The 18,356-nt window shown below is 34.2% G+C and overlaps 1 protein-coding gene across 1 annotated transcript in view; it reads left to right on the top strand.

The window, feature by feature from the left end:
- LOC150107787 (E3 ubiquitin-protein ligase RNF10) overlaps positions 1-18,356 on the top strand; it is a 280,258-nt gene that overhangs the window by 47,879 nt on the left and 214,023 nt on the right. Inside the window, exon 3 of the mRNA XM_090392188.1 lies at positions 12,693-12,871. Coding sequence (XP_090248314.1) covers positions 12,693-12,871 — 179 coding nt within the window. The remainder of the gene's footprint in view (positions 1-12,692; positions 12,872-18,356) is intronic.

The following is an 18,356-nucleotide window of genomic DNA, read 5'->3' as shown; positions in this document are numbered from 1 at the left end:
AACTCACAAGAATTCTGTTGATATGCTTCAAGTAAAAGAATAAATATGAAAGAATAACACTTCTGAATGGAGATAGTGTGAGGGAAGGTCATCTTTTAGCAACTTGCTTACATTCTATAATAATATTACCATTGAACTAGACAAGGGAAATGGATACACCATGATACTTTTGGATTTTGTAAGGCTTTTGACAGAATACAGCATGGAAGACTGTTGCATAAATTGAAGAATATGGGTTTGGATTATAAAATATGATCATGGATAAGAAGATGGCTGACTGACAGATATAAAAAGTGGTATACAGGGAGATGTGAGTCTGCAAGATTTAAGGTAACTAGTGGTGTACCACAAGGATCAGTCCTTAGTCCAGTGTTATTCAATATGTACATTAATAACATTGGGAAAGGATTTGATAGACAACATACTGCTATTTGCTGATGATGCAAAGATAGGTAGTGTAATCTGGGTTGTTGCTGATATGCAGTACTTGCAGAATGATTTGAATAGGTTGGAATTGTGGACATGGGAAAATGGATGTCAATTCAATGTCAGTAAAATAAAGTCATGCACTTAGGCATGATTAGATATTCACTGTTGTATTATATTGGTGCAATTATGCTAGAAGAAACTTATCAGGCTAGGATCTTGAAGTGTTAGTAGATAAGAAGTTGAAGCTCAGGAGACATGTAGCAAAGATTGCAAATAGAACTCAAAAGAGAATTGCAATGCTGAAACGAACTTTCACGTGTAAAGATAAGGATGTCATTTTGCCTCTTTACAAAGCATTGATAAGACCTCACTTAGACCATTATGTGCCGGTCTGGTCTCTTGGTTTCCATTGTGATTCTGATACAGTGGAGAGAGTGCAAAAGGAGAGTGTTAAAAATGATATCAGGATTGTAGAATACTATGAAGACAGAATGAGAATTTGTAAACTGCAGACACTAGCAAACAGGAGAATGATGGGTGATATGAGTGAGACTCACAAACTCCTGAAAGGGTCATACAGGATTTCGGTATAGAATTTTTTATTTTATACAGGGTGGGGAAAATGAGAAGAGGGTATCCTTGGAAGCTGAGAATGGATTCTGCTAAGAAGGGGCTGAGGACTAGATTTTTCTCTCATACGGTGGTGCATGAATTGGATGTTGTATGATAGCTGGTGCATGCAATATGTGGCTTCCCTCAATGAGTCCCTTACTCCCTGGAGATCTCTCTCAATAATAATAATAATAGTATTGCCATATCTCTCAGTAACAAATGTGACAATGACAAATGAACTGAACAACACAAGCAAATTGGTGGGACTCATTTTGTAAAAACAATACGGTTGCTTAAGGATCAAAGCTGGATAACTGGGAAGAGACCTCCACATAGACTTTTAAGGAATGTGGAGAAACAACCAGGGCTTCTGACCTAATTTTCAGTTCTCACTTTCCGTGGTCCACTCTATTAGGTATTTACTTGGATACTGAACAAATGAATATCATTGGCAATTTGAGATTTAGTCATCATATTATATTCTTATTAGGTTAAACCATAATGCAAAACAATAGTACACCATGACAGAATTTCATGCTGGCTGAGGCTCACTTTAAGACATGTAGTTGGAAAACCATAGGAATATAACAAGGATCTGTATTTCGTTTTGTAGATTTGGAAAAGGCATATGATGAGGTTCCAAGAGGAAAGCTGTTTGAAATCTGTTTCAGTCTCTAGTTTATTTAGTTTGTTTTAGTCTATATATTTGAGTTGTAAATTAGCAGTTGGAATTGAAGGAGTTACAGGAAAATGGTTTAATTTTAAATCATGCATGAGACAAACATGTATATTATCTCACTGTTATTATCTGTATGGATCACATTATGAAGGAAAGTGGTATTAGACATGATATCCAAATTGGAGATGTTATGCTTCAAAATACATCCAGTACAAGTATGCAGGATTCCCTGATTAAATTTAATAATTACTGAAATAATAACTAATGAAAATCAGCATTAAAAAGACAAAGACAGTGAAATTAGAGACAGAAACATTGAAAACATCAATTGCATCCTGAATGGAAAACCTATAGGATAAGTAAAACATTTCAGCACAGTTTTTAGTGAAGATAGAAAATTAAGTTTAGAAATAAACAGCAGAATTAGCAAAGTTAGTATTTTAGGAAGTGAACTGAATAAATTTATATGGAATAAGAGAGTTTAGTCAAAACACTAAACTAGTTGTATCTAAGACAGTGTTCAGATGAATTTTAACTTATGGATCTAATCTAAGTGCTGGGTTAGAAATAAAATTCTTAATCAAAGGCTAGAGGCCATGGATTCAAGATTCCTGAAAAACATTTGGAGACTGAGCAGAGCATCAATGCCAGTATCATATTATAAATGAGGATTTTGGGAAAGAACTTGAAATTGTTAACATTCAGGAATGTGTTAGCAGAGCTAATTGCAGGTATGGCCACTTAAATAGAATGGAAGGGGAAAAATTAGCAAAACAACTACTCTTTGCCAGAATGGCTAGAAAAAAGATCCAGAAGACCAAGATCTAAGTGGACTGATACAGTAAAAAGTGCCTCCAGAAGATAGAAGTATAAGATCTGATGATATTGGAGTGTTGACAGATAATATGTTAATTTGGAGGAAAATTTTTAATAGGAAGTTAATAATAATGTATCTTTTTCATGTAGTACTTTATGAATCCTTCCTCTTCTACCTTTTACAGTGTCGAGGCTATTCTTAGACTTCGCAACCGTAACAAGAATAAGGTGGTTAGCCCTATGCCTCCTGGTGTGTCCTTTGTCTGTAGATGTGCATGTTCATGGGGCTGGTTTGCCTGTTCTGGGGGACGAAAACCTGAGTTTCCAGGTGGAAAAAAAACCCTACTTCCATATGAGACCAGCTAACTCATCTTGCATCGAAAGAGACCAGATAAAAGTTCCTCATGTCACTGATAGGAATCGAACCCAAGTCTTCTTGATCAAAGGGCTTCATCTATACCAACTGAGCTATGGAGACTTTTTTCATGTAGTACTAACATAATATTCTGTATGCCCCCCCAGGGTATGTGCCAGGAATTTAATGATGAAAATCATGACTAATAGCTCAGATATTCCTATCTTATTAGATGGTAACAACATTGAATACATGCACATATCCAGGAGAAATATCCAACAATAGAAAAGCCTCAAAATGACAGTCCTGAGTAACAAAAGTATGGAATAATAACTGGAGATTGGATCATTGGATGTGAAGAATGATGTACCCATTTCCCTTAAAAAGAAGCTGTGTTTCATTACATTATATTGCCCACACTGACATACTATGTCTAAGGATTTTGTCTAATCCAAACTGAGTTGTTGACCTCTTCTCCTCCCCCCATGTCAATGAGCAATAGAGAGAAGCAATTTGGAGGATTTAAAAATACAAAAAGTAAATTCGGATGTCAGATGACAAAAAAGTGCTGATGTTATTCAAAATGTCAGTGGAACTGGATGGACAGTTTGAATTCCCAAAGAGTGGGCGAGAGATCCAGAGGAAGACACAGGATGAGGTGGAGAGATGAAATCATAAGGATAGCAGAAAATAACTGGATGAGGATAGTATGTGGGGGAAAAGGGTGTAAAGAAATTTGGAAGAAGCCTTTCTCCACTAGTGGGATACAATTTCATTTGTATTAAATCATTCTTACATCATCTCCAGCCTTTCTAGGCACAATCATCTCAGCCCTAACTTCAGCCTCCAAACAACTAGTACTTTTTCTGCTCAAGGAACTAGTCATCTGTTCAACTTCTGACAAAAGCAAAAATCCACCAAACCAGGTTTGGGATAGTGCACTCGAAATATAAGATTGCTTACCATTCAGAAGTTGGCAATCCAATTAACTGTGATGATCCTTCTGCTACCATTCAGTCTTGCATACTCACTCTAATCACTCTATTGTAGATGCATAGATTTGGTTTCTTTATGTTTCTTGTACAGATAGTTTCATAAACAATGTTCTGCTAAACTAGCAACCATCATTCCTCTTCTTTCTTCAAGACTGTACTGAACTAACTTCTCTTCCTGTTTTCATTTCATCTGGTTCTCATTGGAAAAGCCTCCCTCGATTTACAGCTGTTCATGAAATACATTAACAGATACTTTCTTTCATGTGTTGATGAGAATATTAAAGCACACCATTAAAATTAAAAAAAAAACCCTCTATCACTTGCAGAATCAACAAACTGCACTCTTTCTTCTCTCCCCCCCCCCCCCCCCCTGATCAGAAGAAATCCTTTGCCACATTGACCAAGGTAAAACCACCTGTTTGCTCATGACAGATGAAATAACCATCTTTCCTCCAGTATCCATGTTATTTCAACATTAACATCTGTGCATCATTAATATTGCACCCGATGGATACATGTAATTGCAGGTAAGGAATATTAAAATCCTTGCTTGGTTGGCTTGAGGTGATTTACATACTTACCCACTAATCCACCAACAGGCTTTGGATTCAAATCTGGCACCGGGCATGGATGGTTATGAATGTCTGTAGATGGGAAATAAACTGTGCAGTTAGACCACTGCAGATGGCTTGAAAAATTCCATATTCAGTTTCTACAGCATGGATTTATGTAAAAATATATATATATATATATATATATATACAGGTATTCCTTGATATATGTGGTTTTGATTAGTGCACAAAAAATTATTGTGACCATAAACTTAATATATGCGGTGTCAAATTTGATTAGTACGGCCTAAAAAGTTTGAAAATAAGCAAAGCGTTAGACTTGGTCAATGAAACCGATCAGATCACGTGGTATGAGTCGTGCTCCAATGTTAGTAACTCACTCTCGGCCTCAGTCTCAGTGCTTCAATTTATCAGCAGAGCGTAGCGCATACAGACGTGTTTGTATTACAATGTATGCTTACGGCCTATCTGCATATCACATGATTTTCAAATTATGTGAAGCATATTCCCATAGACAACAATAATTTTAGGCTCAAGGTTTTAAGCCTTTTTTCTACACTTAAAGAAAACAAATATCAAGATGTGACTGCAACATTTTCTGCAAGCAAAGGCTGGTTAGAAAATTTCAAATCTCGATCTGGAATGAAAAATGTAAAATTAACAGGCGAAGCAACAAAGTGCCGATAAAGATGTTGCACCCAGATATCCAGCTGAATTAAAGAAAATAATCGAAGAAAATGGGTACGACGATCGTCAAATATTCAATGTAGACGAAACTGGCCTGTTTTGGAAGAAAATGCCAACAAAAACATTTTTAGCATGAAAAGAACGAACCAGACCTGATTATAAAGCATCCAAAGATCGCTTCAAATTTACTTGGAGGTAATGCTGAAGGTGATTTCAAATTAAAGCCAGTTCTAATTTATCGAACAATGAACCCAAGGACTTTTAAAGCTATAACAAACAATTCCTTCCAGTAATATGGGAATCAAATAAAAAGGCGTGGCTTACCAAACAGTTGTTTGAAGAATGGTTCACTTTGCATTTTTATCCTGCAGTTGAAAAATATTGCAATGAAAGTAATTTACCTTTCAAAGTTCTTTTAGTATTGGATAATGCCCCAGGACATCCCACCTCACTTAATGATTTAAATAGTAATGTGCAGGTTGTATTTTTACCACCGAATACGACATCTTTGATGCAGCCTATGGACCAGGGAGTCATTTCTGCATTCAAGGCTTACTATATTAGAACTTTCGTCCAGGCAATTCAAGCTACAACTGGAAACGATCCAATCACTCTGAAGGAATTTTGGAAAAAATAAGATATTAAACAAGCAGTTATAAACATTCACGAGTCTTGGGAAGAAGTGACAGCTAACTGTATGAGAGCAGTCTGGAAGAATCTTTTGCCTGAATCTGCAAATAATTTTGGTAGTTCTATTAATCCCATCAACGAAGTTATTGATAATATTGTTTTGATTGGAAGTGCTCTTGGATTTGAGAATGTCGATTCAGAAAATATTCGGGAATTATTGGAATCACATTCGAAGAGGAAGAAAAATAGGAAAGTGAAGAAATGGAAGATGTATCTAAAGAAATCACTATCAAAGAACTTGAAGAATTGTTTAGGACAATTGAGGAGGCAAAATAACTTATACTAGAGATAGACCCAAATGTAGAGAGAAGCATGAACGTTAGTCACGGTTTAGATAAACAAATTGCTTGTTATCGCGAAATCATGGAGGAGAAAAAAAAGCTACCACTGTTCAGTTTACGTCAGATAAGTTTTTTTTATAAAAAAATAAATATTTAGATAAGTTTTTATGTAACAAATATGTATAAATAAAATATATAAATACATGTCACCTTAAAAAATAAATGATGTTTAAATTTTTATATTTTGCAGGATTCATTATAATTATTCCCATTAATTCTTAACATTGAATAATGTGGTTTTGTTATATGTGGTGTCCATCGAGGATTAATTAACCGCATATATCAAGGGATGTGTGTGTGTGATTAATAAAAATACAAAAAGATTCCTTTGCCTATCCACAGTGCTAATGTACTATAGGTGTACAACTTTTTTGTGGATGGTGGTAGTAAAAAAATTTTTTTAATTTTCATCAATTTCCTGATATAAAAATTTTTAAGAAAATAGAATATATATATATATATATGTATGTAAAAAGTTTTTTAACTTGGGTATACTATGTTAAAGATACCAAGCAATTTTATAAGCTAGGTTTTAATCCTTTTCCCAAGTAAGCAAACAGACAAGTAAGTCAAGTTTGCACCTGCAAGTAGTGCAAGTCTGACTTATCCACAAAAAAGTAGGAAACTTACAGGACGTTAGTACTGTGGATGGGCAAGAATTTAAAAAAAAAAAAATTTTTTTTTCATAGTCTGGAAACCTCACTACAGAGACCAAACATGAAACTGTTTGAAGCTTACTTCAGGCTTCCAATAAATAAGAGACAATAGTCACACAGTGAGTGATGAAATTCATCCTTCACCTGAAGACATTTGCAGCATCCATATGCCTGTGGTGGGATTCAGAGCTGCAGCCTGTTGAATGGAAAGTAGATACGTAAACTTTGCTAACCAGGTCTACAAATTTATAGAACTGGTATTTGTAGAACTGATACACTAGACTCCATTGAAATGGATATTTCAGTGAAGTCCAGTGTATCAAAATAGAAGAGGACTCACAGTAATATTATTATTTATTATTTAACACCTCCAAGGACACATCGAGGGAGGGCGCTTGCTCTACAATTGTCTCCACTCAATCCACCAACTGACTGCAACTACACTAAAGCCATCTACCACCGACCACCACTTTCCACAGACAATCACAAATATCCATGCCCACGGCAGGATTCGAACCCACAGCCTTTTGGCTGGAGAGCAGATACGCTAACCACTGCTAACTTTTATTGTGTCAGTAATATTACTGACACAATGAAACACCTTCTGGCAAATCTATTTCATTAGTATCTATTCTGCAAAATCCTATTAGTAACTCTTATGTTTATATGATATTCCTTTTTTATCATCTGTTGGCTAAGCTTTGAAATCCACAAACCTTCAGTCTATTCTCATAGGGAATAGACTGAAGGTTTGTGGATAGACATAGGGAGTATTCCACGAACTTGTCACCATTTTTCTCATTCACCTATGAATCCTTGTCAATACTTCGACATCCCTGAGAAAGTTCAATGACCAAATCAATGCACAGTAGTCCAGATCTCTGTCATAACCCGGTATGTTTGGTTCCTTCATTAAACAAAAACATGAATGATTATTATTATTATGGGCAACTCCAAGGAGTCCTTAGACTCATCGAGTGAAGCCCTAAACAGCATGTCAAGAACTATTTAGCATTTGTGCAGTATCTATCATACTTTGCTTTGAACTCATTCATGGTCATGGCATCCACAACAGGCTCTAGCAACTTATTCCACTCGTTCACCACCATTCTCTAAGCAAAAAACCTAGTTCTAACACTTGCTAATTACATCTTACCCAGTTTCCATGGATGGACCTTAATCCTCCCACCACCACACCTGTTCTGAAAAATTTCCTCTGAATTAATCTTGTAAAACCCTTCAGTAATTTGAATGTCTCAATCATATCACCCCTTTTCTGCCTATCAACCAGTTTCTGTAACCCACAAATCTTCAACCTGTTCTTAAGGTTCATTCCAAAGACCTGCCACCATAATCAGCATCTAAGTCTCCTTAACCTTTTCAAAGTCACAGAACACTTTTGATTATAAGAAAAATTTGGGGAACACCAAAAACATTAGGATCATAAAACTAACAATAAACACATGCATGGACTTGCCATTTTATAAAAATGGAACTTATATTAATAGGATACTTGAGTTTGTCGGCTTTTGCAGGTTTCAGCAATATCAGGTCTAATATGTGATATAGCTACCTTCATCTCTTTGTCTATATTAGTAAGTCTTTCACGCTTTTTAGTTTTCATATGAGTTAATATTGAGAAACCGAGCTCACACAAATGTGATGTTCAAAACTGTAAGAAAATTTTCAGTGCTCTTGTGGAGAGAGCTGGGTATTCGGCTTAGACAAAAATCCAAAATTCCTCAAGAGTTATTTCAGAGAATTTCATTGTTAGAGTATGATCCGTTGACAAGATAACTAACTGTTCTTCTTGTAACGAAAATTCGTAACTGGATGTATTAACTGTGCCAAATGAATTTTGTATCCAGTCATAATTGTGTGTATTTAAGGAAGGAAAGTAACTTGAAATCTTTTCTTCCAATATTGTTAATTGTTAAGTTATAACCGAAATAATTCCCTCGACATTTTTATTCAGAGTACTCAATTACACTCAGAACTGTGTCATGTGACACATCTTTCACCGGCGGAATACAGATTAAGAACCACATAATCATACTTGAACACATTACTATGTCTGATAGCATATACATCAGTTAGAACATAGGAAAAGTAAATCCAAAACTTACTGAAAGAGAAATTAAACTATTAACAGACAGGATAAGTATCCAGTGTCTTTTTACAGCCAAATAGCAAAATCACTTACTTCAGAAACTTAAAACAGTGTCAAAGGCAAAGTTAATAAGACTTACAAGAATACACTCTTTAGCATGATAGCTCAGGTAGCAACTCTGTGTCATATATATTTGGCTTTTATTGATGCTTTTGATTAAGATTTCACTGACCTGGCAGCTGTTCCAAATTGCTGTTTTTTCATCAGATACTAGGTCCTCTTTGCAATGCTAATGGGAGTCCCATATCTGATCAGTGCATAATCATAAGCAAAAAAATATTGTGAAATCCTCATGTTAGATTTTATGCTATTGAACTTGTACTTATTTGAGACTATTATAAATTGTGACTTTTTCTGTAAGGTTTTATTTTATTTTATTTGATTATTTATAAATTTTTCTGATTATATTATTATTATTACTGACACCTTCAGGGAGTCCAAAAACTCATCGAGGGAGGCACCCACTCTACAGCCCTCCGTCTCCACCACACCAATGCCATCTACTGCCCACCACCACTAGTATTTTTCACAGACAATCCAAACATCCATACCCACAGTGGGATTCGAATCCGCAGCCATTTGGCTGGAGAATGGATATGTTACTAAACTTTGTTGTTAAGAACCATACTAGAATAATTTCTTCCTTGTGAATGAAATTCCAATCCTAAATTATGCCCAGTGAAAGTTAAAACCATTCAAAACAAACTTTATTTCTCTAAAATCAATGATACAAATTTTGGATCATCTTAGAAAAGAGGGGGGGGGGAATGCATCTTATATTGCAAATATATAGAAAAATGAACAGAAAATTAGAACAAAAATTAGAAAATTGTTGCTGTAGGATCTTTCATTTTTGCAAATATAACAGCTCTCAAGCACCAGTAACTTGGAGGGGGGGGGGATCCCTCACTATTTGGATTAATGTTAGCAGTAAAAAAAAAGATCTCATAAGATGGCAATGTAATTAAACAAAATCATTTTATAACTATTCGAAACTTAATAAAAAAAAAATTAAGTTTCCAATAGATCAAAGGTATAAAGTTACTTTATTATTAGTTATTAGATCAATAGATCAAGATAAAAAATTAATTTGATATGAATTATGGTCACTGCTGTACATTTGAATGCTTTAATTCACAAAAAGGCCAAGCATTCAGAATATCCCATCTGTTATATTATGTTTGATTTCCATTTCTGTTTAATCTAGAATCAAGAAACTCACCATACCTGAGAAACTAAACGACATTTAGAAATATATACACATTAACACAAGAATAATGTTTAATTTGCCAAATATTTTGGTCTGAATATTACAGACCATCTTCAGTGGCTACACAGGAATAGTTTTTTAAAAAACAAAGTGGAATACGAACAATTGATCATTCACACATAGAACCAGCTGCGTGATATCATATTGCTAAGTATTAGAAGAGTAAACATTTTTAAAGTCATAATTAAAGATATTAATTCAGAAATTCATATAATAATCTTAAATAACATTAGACTAATATAGGAAATTTACAAAAAAAAAAAATAATGTGTTATCCTGATTAAACTTTCCCAAATTTTTGATATAGATATAGTGATTACGATTCAAGTTAGGATGTTGAAGTAAGGCCTCCACACTTTCTTTAAATAAACGTTCAAATTTGTAGCGACATCTGTTTAAGAGGAGAGTCTTGGACCAAAGGATGTTGTGGCTTGTTTCTAATCCATGCTGAGCTAATCCAGATTTCTCAGGTTTGTTGTGTTGAATTGATGACTGATGCTCTTGAATTCTTTTTTCTATAGAACATCCAGTTTGTCCAAAGTAGGAAAGATTACAAGGAACTTGATACACACCTGGTAGAGACAAGGTTGAGTGTTTATCTTTAGATGAAGAAAAATAGGTGTATAAGTGGCTGTTAAATCATATTTCTTCAGAATTCTTGAAATTGGTTCTGAAATCCCGGAAATGTAAGGAATTGGAATTCGGAGTATTCAGTTCTTACAATCCAACACAGATCAGCAAAAATTCAATACGTGAATTCCCATTCCTTAGATTTCCAGGATTTCAGAACCAATTTCAAGAATTCTGAAGAAATATGATTTAACAGCCACTTATACTCCTATTAACAAATTATTCACCTATTTTCCTTCATCTAAAGATAAACGCTCAACCTTGTCTCTACCTGGTGTGTATCAAGTTCCTTGTAATTGTAATCTTTCCTACTTTGGACAAACTGGACGTTCTATAGAAAAAAGAATTCAAGAGCATCAGTCATCAATTCAACACAACAAACCTGAGAAATCTGGATTAGCTCAGCATGGATTAGAAACACGCCACAACATATTTTGGTCCAAGACTCTCTCCTCCTACACAGATGTCGCTACAAATTTGAACGTTTATTTAAAGGAAGTGTGGAGGCCTTACTTCAACATCCTAACTTGAATCGTAATCACTATATCTATATCAAAATTTTGGGAAAGTTTAATCAGGATAACATTTTTTTTTTTGTTTGTTTGTAAATTTCCTATATTAGTCTAATGTTATTTAAGATTATTATATGAATTTCTGAATTAATATCTTTAATTATGACATTAAAAATGTTTACTCTTCTAATACTTCGTGATATGACATCACGCAGATCGTTCTATGTGTGAATGATCAATTGTTCGTATTCCACTTTGTTTTTTAAAACTATTCCTGTGTAGCCACTGCAGATGTTCTGTAATATTCAGACCAAAATATTTGGCAAATTAAACATTATTCTTGTGTTAACGTGTATATATTTCTAATCATTATGTCACAAGTATCATTAAAAAATTAAATGACATTTAGTTTCTCAGGTATGGTGAGTTTCTCCTCATTTCTTTGGGGTGCTCCATTTCATTGTTTCCTTTGCTTTCTCTAGCTCTTGTAGACTGTCACTTGAGCATTCTCCATTAGGAGTTGATACAAATCATTTTGAAGATATTACCTTGGCAAATTGTACTTAATTGTTTTCTCTCTGTGCACATCGAGTTTGGAGACTGCAGCATATTTTTCATTACTCATCGTCTAAGCCATTCACACTATCCTTATTATCCCAGGTGATGGTCTAGCTAGTAAAAGAAGGGTTTATTGGCTTTATGCAATAGGGTTGCTTCTTCTCTCTCTCTCGCTCTCTCCCATTCTGTCCAGTTCACCTGTGAAGAGTGCATTGTATTTGTGTAAGCAGCTTACATTCCTACAACTTTCCAGATCATTGGTTATTTTATGTTATTATATGTTACTTTCTTGCATATTTTCATGCTTACAATTGCAAATCAGTTGTATGTTGCTGCATGTGCAGAATAGACTATTGAGACTGAAATAACAACATGGCTTACATGAACATTGTTTAAAGAAAAGCTGTAGTGACTCAAACATAACATTCCATATTTTTAAAATACACATGCAGTTATTTCTCTTATAATTGCAACTGTGGCAGGGGACTTCAAGATATTTTGAACAAGGATTCATATCTGAAGAGATGTGTAAACTTTTCTTTGGCTCTGGCTGTAATCCTAGTGGAAATCACATGCTTTACAAGTCTTATCTGATTAGAGCAAACAAGCAGATTAATACATTAGGTAAAATATATTATATACTAGTCATTAAACAACTCCATAAAGTTGTTTATTCCTTCTCTGTTTTTATACTGAAGATATGCCTTTTGTTGTTTGTAGATAGCACAGCCTGGGTCTAATGGAGTGGATTCTGTTTCGAATCAACATTCAAAGAAAGCAAATTGGAATCACCTGCTGAATTTTACTCTGGCTCCATCAGATAGTGCAGGTTCTGTTGGAAGATGTTATGGAAGATCCAAATTACCAAAATATAATAAAGAAAGATTTCTGCAAGCAAAGTAAGAATTTCAAAATTAATTTTATGATTTATATATTTTCTATGAATTGGGATTTGAATAAAAGATGGTATATATGCAAAATACTTGCTAGACTCAAAAATGCTCTAATCAACAATACTTAATGTTCTTAATATAAGAAATTTCTATAGAACCTTCACGACTAGAGAATTTAGTCTTTTAAGGACACAATCCCCTTTCCTCTTGCTCATCATGAATTGTTCAACCAAACAAGCCGTTCAACTTATGAATGCAAAATTCTTTTAATTAAACAGAATGGGAGAGGAAGGATTAGCAAAATAAGTGTTCTTTTCCAGTTGACAGGGAAAAGACCCAGAGGAAGACCAAAATGTAGATGGACTGATACAGTAAAAAGTGCCTTAAAATACAGAAATATAAGATCTGGTAATATTGGAATCTTGACAGATAACAGATTAATTTAAAGAAAAATTGTTGATCAGAAGTTAGTAATGGTGTAACTTTTTCATGTAGTACTGTCGTAATTATGTTTAATTATGAGAGTACATATCAGAAATTTGATGATGATAAGTTCTTTCAATTGTGAAACAAAAGATAAAAATTGAAGAATGGATTGACTTGCTGTGAAAAAGAAGAAAAAAATCATTTTAATTATATCAAATATTTGATCAAAGATTAGACCACAGATATGAGATTCATAGAAAAATTATAAATTGAACAGATGTTATGAAAGGCAAATCATATCAAAAATGAAGCTAACAGAAAGAACTCAACAAAATTGGTCACTTAAGCAGAATAGGGGAGGAAAGGTTATTAAACACATTTGATGCCAGGTAAAAGACCCAAAGAAAGACAAGATCAACTTGGATTGATGTCATTAATAGTAACTTATAGATCTGACAACAGATTAATTTGGTGGGTGAGATTGTCAATGGGAAGGCAGTAATAACGGGGAAAAAATTATGTAGTAGTCATTGTATCCTGTACACTATTTGATGATGGTACATATGAAGAATTGAATACACTGATGTATCTGTGAGCATGTTGCTAATCTGTAAATTTCATTCAAATCAGATTTTGTCCAGTTTCTTCTTCTTTGAGTGCCATCTCCTATCGGAGGTCGGCGACCACCTTGGCAAATTTTGAGCAATTCTCAGCTATTCTGAGCAGTCTCTCAGAGTTCATACCAGTCCACTGTCTGATATCTGCCAGCCAAGATTTTCTTCGTCTTCCTTGTCCTCTTCTTCCATTTATCTTCCCTTTTATAATCAATTGAAGTATCTTATATTTTTCATTACGAAGTAGGTGACCAAGATATGCAGTTTTCCTTCTTTTTATGGTATCTAAAAGTTCGCGTGATTTCCCCATTTGTTTCAGTACTTCCTGATTGGACGTTTTTGCTGTCCATGGGATTTTTAACATTCGTCTGTATAACCACATCTCAAAGGCTTCAAGTCTTTTTATTGATGTTGTCTTCAAGGTCCAAGTTTCTGCACTGTACAGCAGTACAGACCATACATAGCATTTAACCATGCATACTCTAAGCTCTAAGTTTAAACTGCAGTTACACAGTGTTGATTTCATCAAGAGAAAATTTTTTCTTGCCATTTCAATTCTAACTTTTATTTCCATTTCTGGATTGCAATCTTCATTTAACCAGCATCCGAGATATTTAAACTTTGCCACTCTTTCTATTTGTTTCCTATTTAAAGAAAGTGCTAAATTAAGAATTGGTTTCTTACTTATGACCATGAATTTAGTTTTGGTGATATTTATTTTTAATTCCATTTTTTCACTCTCTGCATTTATTAGCTCCAAAAGATTTTGAAGATCCTGAATATTGTCAGCCAGAAGAGCTGTATCATCGGCATATCGGATGTTACTGATGATTTCACCATTTAAACTAATCCCTTCCTTTCTTCCTTCCAAGACTTATTGAAATATGGCTTCTGAGTAGATGTTAAAAAGAAGAGGTGACAGCATACATCCTTGCCTTACTCCTCGCTTGATGTTAATTTAGTCTGTAATAATGTCATCAACTTGAAGTTTAGAAATTGGAATAAAGATGTGTGTGTGTGTACTTACACACACACACACGTATAAACAAATCAGTTTCTCTCCAAAATAAGACATCTCCATTATGCCAGTATGTGTCAGATTCTTTGTTCTTTTGGATTGCCCTATTGTGATCAATGCCAGTTAGATGGATACACTGAAATCTTCCATCTTAAAGATCAGCATCCATCTAACTGAAACAAAAATATATCAGTTCTCTTGGACCAGAAGAATCAGCTTTCGCTCAGCATGCTCTTGTAAGTTATATATAATACATTATTTGAGTGGTGTGTGTCATAACTTTTGTATTGACAGAAGTGTTAAGTCTAATTCATATTCTAAATCAGCTTTAAGACACAGATGAAAGAAGCACATGATAAATTTACTAGTTATATCAATAAAAGAGGATAATTCATGGTAATCATAACCTACTGGTAGGCAGAAAATTCACTTGTGCCAGCATTATTTCGCAATTCCCATATTGTTGCTTGTAGAAATGAGCTAAATACTCATTATTTTATAGTGACTACTGAGAAACAAATCAGTTTCTCAGTAGTCAGCATGGACCTAGAGAAAATCTCATATATTTTCTCTAGGTCCTTTGTTGTCCAAACTAGACAAAAATAGGTTGCATTGTGGTTGAAAATTAATTTATCCATAAAATTATACTTCAGATTTGCTAGATGAAACTGCACAACTTCTGTTTTTTTGTATAAGAAGAAAGCACTATATGTGTTTAATTTATTACCCATAACAGAAGAGTGTTTCAAACAAAGTTATCCATTTAAATCTTTGATTTATTGTAAAAGGAAACATTTTTCTTTTAAAAGTTATGTTCTTTCTGAATATATCTTTAGAAAGAGCAGTGGAAAAAAAAATTCTTTGTATTTGCTGCTAGCAAGGAAGCTCTGAATAAGCAATATTAAGTTACAGATACAGCAACATGTAGAACTTTAATTGAATTTAAATCTTAAATAAGTTATGGAGTCCTACAAGTTTGTAGGCCTCCATAACTTGTTATTACAAATATGACATGAAAATCAGTAATAAAAAGACCAAACAAACAGGAATAGAAAACTTCATTCTCAACAGAGAACCTATAGAACAAGTAAAACATTTTAGCTGTTTAGGCACAATTTTTAGTGAAGATGGCAAATTAAATATGGGAATAGACAAAATTAGCAAAGCTGGTATGGCGATGAGTTAAATGAATAAATTTGATAAAATAAGAGAAAAATTAATCAGAATACTAGCAGTGTATAAACTGCTAGTATTCTGATTAATGCTCAGAACAGTTTTAACTTGACCACAGATATGTTAGTTCTGAGAAAAATTAAGGGAAGTGAATTGATGGTATCAATGGCAGAATCATATTTAAAATGAAGATATTAGGAACTCAAGGTTATTAGCATTCAGGAATGTGTGAGCAGAGCTAATCTTAGGTAGTATCACTTAAGCAGAATGGAAAAGGAAAAATTAGCAAAGCAGGCATTTGATGGCAAGATGGAAAAAGACCAAGATGGCTTAGTGTATGTACATCCCTTTAGGATACATACATATCAGGAATTTAATGAAGATTTAATGCAAGTAATAATAAACCCCACCAACAGATTTACTCACTGCAACAAAAAGTAATGAAAAGTCCTCAAAATGATATAAGTGCAATGCTGTACTCAATGACATTCAGTACAACAAATTACCCACTCCAAACATTCCTCTGTGTTTGCTATTGTGAGAGTTAACCGTAAAATGAAAGCATTTTGCAAAAGATTGACCAATTAGTAAATGAATTAAAACTTGCATGATCAGATACATTTAGCCTAGATTAGGAAAGAACAGAAAAGAATATTTGCTCCTGAAGGGTGCAAGTGCTGCTGGCTTAGTGGCACACAAGCTGAAAGCATCGGCTTACATTCCCTGAAAATAAATTCTACTTATTAGGTGCATTCCAGAAACCTTTGACATTTCAGGGGAGTCCCACTTGTTCACAATAATAAGCAAAGGGAAGTCATGTGATGCTTCATGCATTCAAAATAGGAGAGTGACCTCATTTCTAAAGTTTTCTGTCCTAGTATTCAAAATCCTAAAGTTTCTAATCTAATGAGTTAATATTTTATGGTGATGATTTTTTTATACATTTAATATACTGCATGTATCAGTTTCACTTGTTTCTCTGTGTGACTAGTTTATAAAATTAATATCTTATCTATTTATATATATATATATATATATATGTAGAAAGTTTTTTACCTTGGGTATAATATATGTTAAAGATACCAAGTTATTTTAAATATAAACCTGGTTTTTTACTCCATTTCCCAAATAAGCAAACAGACAAGTCAGTCAAGTTTGCGCCTGCAAGTGTTGCAAGTTTAGCTGACCCTGCACGTAGTGCAAGTCCAAGGCAACTCATGGTAAAGGTAGAATAATCTCTGATCACTATTCGTAATATTTACCCTTAATGCAAAGCACATCTCCTGGAGGAGATGTATGATGCTATGTATTAAAGGCAAGGGACCACTACCCAGACTGGTTTCGACCTTTATTGAGGTCTCATCAGTGGGAGCTAGGCTAAGAAATATTAAGTTTTAAGTAATACAGAGCTTATAAATATTTTACCAACACAAGTTACCATATGGTGCTTTGACCTTATTAAATAAAAATCTCAGGATGAGAGTTAGATGTAGAAAGTTTTTTACCTTGGGTATAATATATGTTAAAAATACCAAGTTATTTATTTTAAATATAAACCTGATTTTTTACTCCATTTCCCAAGTAAGCAAACAGACAAGTCAGTCAAGTTTGCGCCTGCAAGTGTTGCAAGTCTAGCTGACCCTGCACGTAGTGCAAGTCCAAGGTGACTCGTGGTAAAGGTAGAATAATCTCTGATCACTATTCTTAATATTTACCCTTAATGCAAAGCACATCTCCTGGAGCTTGCCTTTAATACATAGCATCATACATACCTCCAGGAAATGTGCTTTGCATTAAGGGTAAATATTAAGAATAGTGATCAGAGCTTATTCTACCTTTACCATGAGTTGCCTTGGACTTGCACTATGTGCAAGGTCAGCTAGACTTGCAACACTTGCAGGTGCAAACTTGACTGACTTGTCTGTTTGCTTACTTGGGAAATGGAGCACAAAATCAGGTTTATATTTAAAATAACTTGGTATCTTTAACATATATTATACCCAAGGTAAAAAACTTTCTACATCTATCTCTCATCCTGAGATTTTTATTTAATAAGGTCAAAGCACCTTATGGTAACTTGTGTTGGTAAAATATTTATAAGCTCTGGATTACTTAAAACTTAGTATTTCTTAGCCTGACTCCCACTGATGAGACCTCAATAAAGGTTGAAACCGGTCTGGGTAGTGGCCCTTTGCCTTTAATACATAGCATCATACATCTCCTCCAGGAGATGTGCTTTGCATTAAGGGTAAATATTAAG

Source organism: Typopeltis vanoorti, chromosome 4 (genome assembly GCF_054136105.1).
Source record: "Typopeltis vanoorti isolate ZY-2024b chromosome 4, IOZ_Tvanoo_1.0, whole genome shotgun sequence".
Lineage (NCBI taxonomy): Eukaryota > Metazoa > Arthropoda > Arachnida > Uropygi > Thelyphonidae > Typopeltis > Typopeltis vanoorti.
This window is presented reverse-complemented; position numbering and strand designations above follow the sequence as displayed.